The sequence below is a fragment of the Loa loa genome (genome assembly GCF_000183805.2).
Source record: "Loa loa unplaced genomic scaffold supercont3.719, whole genome shotgun sequence".
NCBI classification, from domain to species: Eukaryota; Metazoa; Nematoda; class Chromadorea; order Rhabditida; family Onchocercidae; genus Loa; species Loa loa.
Genome location: NW_018108899.1, coordinates 7,548 through 10,730, shown reverse-complemented (window position 1 = coordinate 10,730; position 3,183 = coordinate 7,548). Strand labels below are relative to the sequence as shown.

Genomic DNA, 3,183 nt, shown 5'->3' with positions numbered 1-3,183 from the left:
AAAAAAATGAATAAATTTATGACCAATTCGAAAGTATGAAATAATGAAATTTCAGAAGAGATGGATGCTTTTTTTTTGCTTTTTAGAAATTAAATTTTAACTTATGATTTATTAAATTATTAAAATAATTTATTGCAAGTAATTTAGCAAATCATGATTTAAAATTTAATTTTTCGGGAAAAATTGTAATTTGAAATTTAGTTTCTAGGAATCAAATTATTCCAAACAATTCAGAAAGTCACGATTTAAAATTCAATTTCTCTTTTTATTTCTTAAATAAATGCTATCCTTTCCGTCTAGTTTTTTTTAATGCTATTTTTTTCCTTTTATAATAAATCCAAATACAATATAAAAATACGAATATGATAGTATCTATAGGAATATGATAGGATTATATTTATAGGAATACGATAGCATTGCATCTATAGGAATACGATAGCATTCTTAAATTCATCTTTTCGAATTATCCTACAATTTTTTAATTTGGACTCCATTGTTCGCCTAAAAGTTTAACTAACAAATTCAATTACTTTTAATGTATAATGTATAACTAGCTTGAAACTTACTGAAATTGAAATGACTGTCATTGCAAAGCATGCATGATTGACGACAATTGACATGCATCCATACAGCATTCATTTCACATTCACCATTGGATGACCAAAAGGAACATAATGCATGCTTATTCGTGCATTTTGCAGGTGCTAAGGAAGTTGACTTATGAGCAAATTTGCATGTTATTTGAGCAAAATATAAAAGTTGTTTGATGAAATAGTAATTTCGTCGAATAAATAATTAATATAATTTCTTATTTTGTAATTAATATAATTTCTAATATTTCATGACATTCATTGTTTCGCAGAAAAATTGCAATTTTGAAAATGCAAGAAAGGAAATTTTTACTCCTGAATCCGTTATGACTTTATGAAGAAAGATTATATGTTTAAAAATAATTTCAGTAATTTGCAGTTAAATTAATTAAATAATCTATGCGACTTCTTATATCTTATATGCTTTATTTTAGCAACCTACAATAGATTCAACTAATTAACATAATTAATTTCTTACTTATTTCACTTTTAGTAATTCACTGCAAATTCAAATAATTGGCATAATTTCCTACTTTTAACTTTTGCATTTTCAGTTTTTTTTCATAATAAAAAAAAATTGTTATAATATGATTTGCTAAATATTTCGTATTCAAATAAATTTAACAGAAAAAATTAATACTTATTAACTTGCAAAAAATTGAAGCTATAATTTTATCTATCAAATTGCTTTTGTCATTTCAGAATTGAAATTCCTCTTTTTAAATTTCGATTACTTTTTATTAAATTCCAATATGTATAACAAAACGGTCATTTTTTCCTTGAAAATTTGCATAAAAAGTTTAACGTATTCAATATGTACACAGTATGTATGGATATAAATACTTAAAATATCACCATTTCATTATTTTCTCACTTGTATTCATGTTATTTTGAATAATTGAAATCTGTATCTTCAAAAAAAAAAGACTAAAGAAATAAAAGCCGCAAAAGTTTTTTTTTGTCGTAGTCATTTTAAAGTAAATATCCATCTAATTAAATGAAATTCTCCCTCGAAATAATGGATGCAAAAGTTTGTGTAAGTGACATTTTCATTGTAAATTGCTATTTTTGTCACTGATCTGTTTGATGACAAAAGGTCGAGTTTTAGTATTAAATTTAAGCATAAAATTCTATCGTTTTGATAATTTCGATTAATCTTAAAGGAAGAAAATAGACAATTCTTTAGGAATGAAATTGATTGTTGGACACACAGAAAACACTTCGAACTCTTAGATTTAATAAATTAGTGGGAGTTCTAACAGGTAAAAAGAGTAAATTCGTAATGAAACATTATTTTTTGCTTTTCTTTCCTACGAAGAATTAACCAAAAGATGTTGAATAGGTTCTTCGAAAAGATTGTAAGGTAAACAAGCGGTAGTAATTGAAATTTAAAAAAGAACCAATTTGACGGATGAGATGATGATTTCAATTGATATGAATGATTTAGAGTAATGCTGTTTGCACCATTATCATATGGTTGGTACCATTTAGGTATCATTGTACACCGTGGTTCAAAACGAATGATTCCATCCTTTTATGGCTTATCTGATTTGATCAACAATAAAAAAAAAATTAAAAAGTGCTTACTTTGACATTTACTACATGCAACCGGACAATTAATTTCCATCCATTTCTTATTTGTGATGCATTCACCAATGGTTGCCCAAAATTTGCAAAGTTTTTGACTATCATGACAAGTATTCACCGAATTATTTCCAAATTCCTCCATAAAGCTATCATTAGTTTCTCTTCGAGAATTCTCAAATTGATGTTTCGTTAATTTCTTCGTCATGCTCTTTCTCATCAATTTCTCAATGATATTTTTCGCGGATTTCGTAACAGTAATCTTAGTATTTGAGTTTCTGATAAATGTGGTATCAATAGTACTATTCCCGAATTCTTCCATTTTACTGAATATGAAAGGAATTTTCCGAATAGAGCTCATATCGGTGATGAATGTTGCGTTGTTGACAAATGCCATAGACTTATCGATAATATTAATGCTATCTGAATCGTCTGTATTATTTAGAAGTGATAAAATCAATTTGTCATTATCCGCCAACTCGATAATACTGTTTTCGTCAACAGCTGCACCTAAATTTATTTGAAATTTTGATAATTCAAGATTATTTATGCTAAAACATTCATTTTATTATCACTATTAGTATAAAATGCTTTAATTTTTGTATTTTTAATATTTTATTTTAATAATGTATTTTGTATTTTGTGTTTTTTTTTTGTATTTTAATAATGAATCCTTGATTAATTAAATGATAAGTATGCATTCTTCACGTAACATACGTAATTTGATCAAATATAAGTCAATGAATGATTTATGTCACTATTAGCAAATCGTTGGATTCAAATGGTGACATGTATTTTTGTTCATTTTCTTAGGAGAGATGATTTCGTTGATGAATGAAAATCACTAACAAATTTAACATTTCGCTTTTGACAACTTTGAATGAATGATAAAAACGAAAAGATAAAAAAAAAGGATAAGCAAGTAAATATTTATCAATTGAATGGAAAAATAGAAAAGACTAATTGATGATATTCTAAAATAGTTTTTTTTTTTCGATATTTTAATAAT

The 3,183-nt window shown here is 25.6% G+C and overlaps 1 protein-coding gene across 1 annotated transcript in view; it reads right to left on the bottom strand.

Moving 5' to 3' along the window:
• The window catches only part of LOAG_18942 (animal heme peroxidase), a gene marked incomplete at both ends in the record, with an annotated part of 8,005 nt that extends 5,623 nt beyond the window's left edge, over window positions 1-2,382 (bottom strand). The window contains 2 exons of the mRNA XM_020451604.1: window positions 567-704; window positions 2,178-2,382. Of these exons, the coding sequence (XP_020304599.1) occupies window positions 567-704; window positions 2,178-2,382 (343 nt within the window). The remainder of the gene's footprint in view (window positions 1-566; window positions 705-2,177) is intronic.
• Window positions 2,383-3,183: the final 801 nt, after the last annotated feature.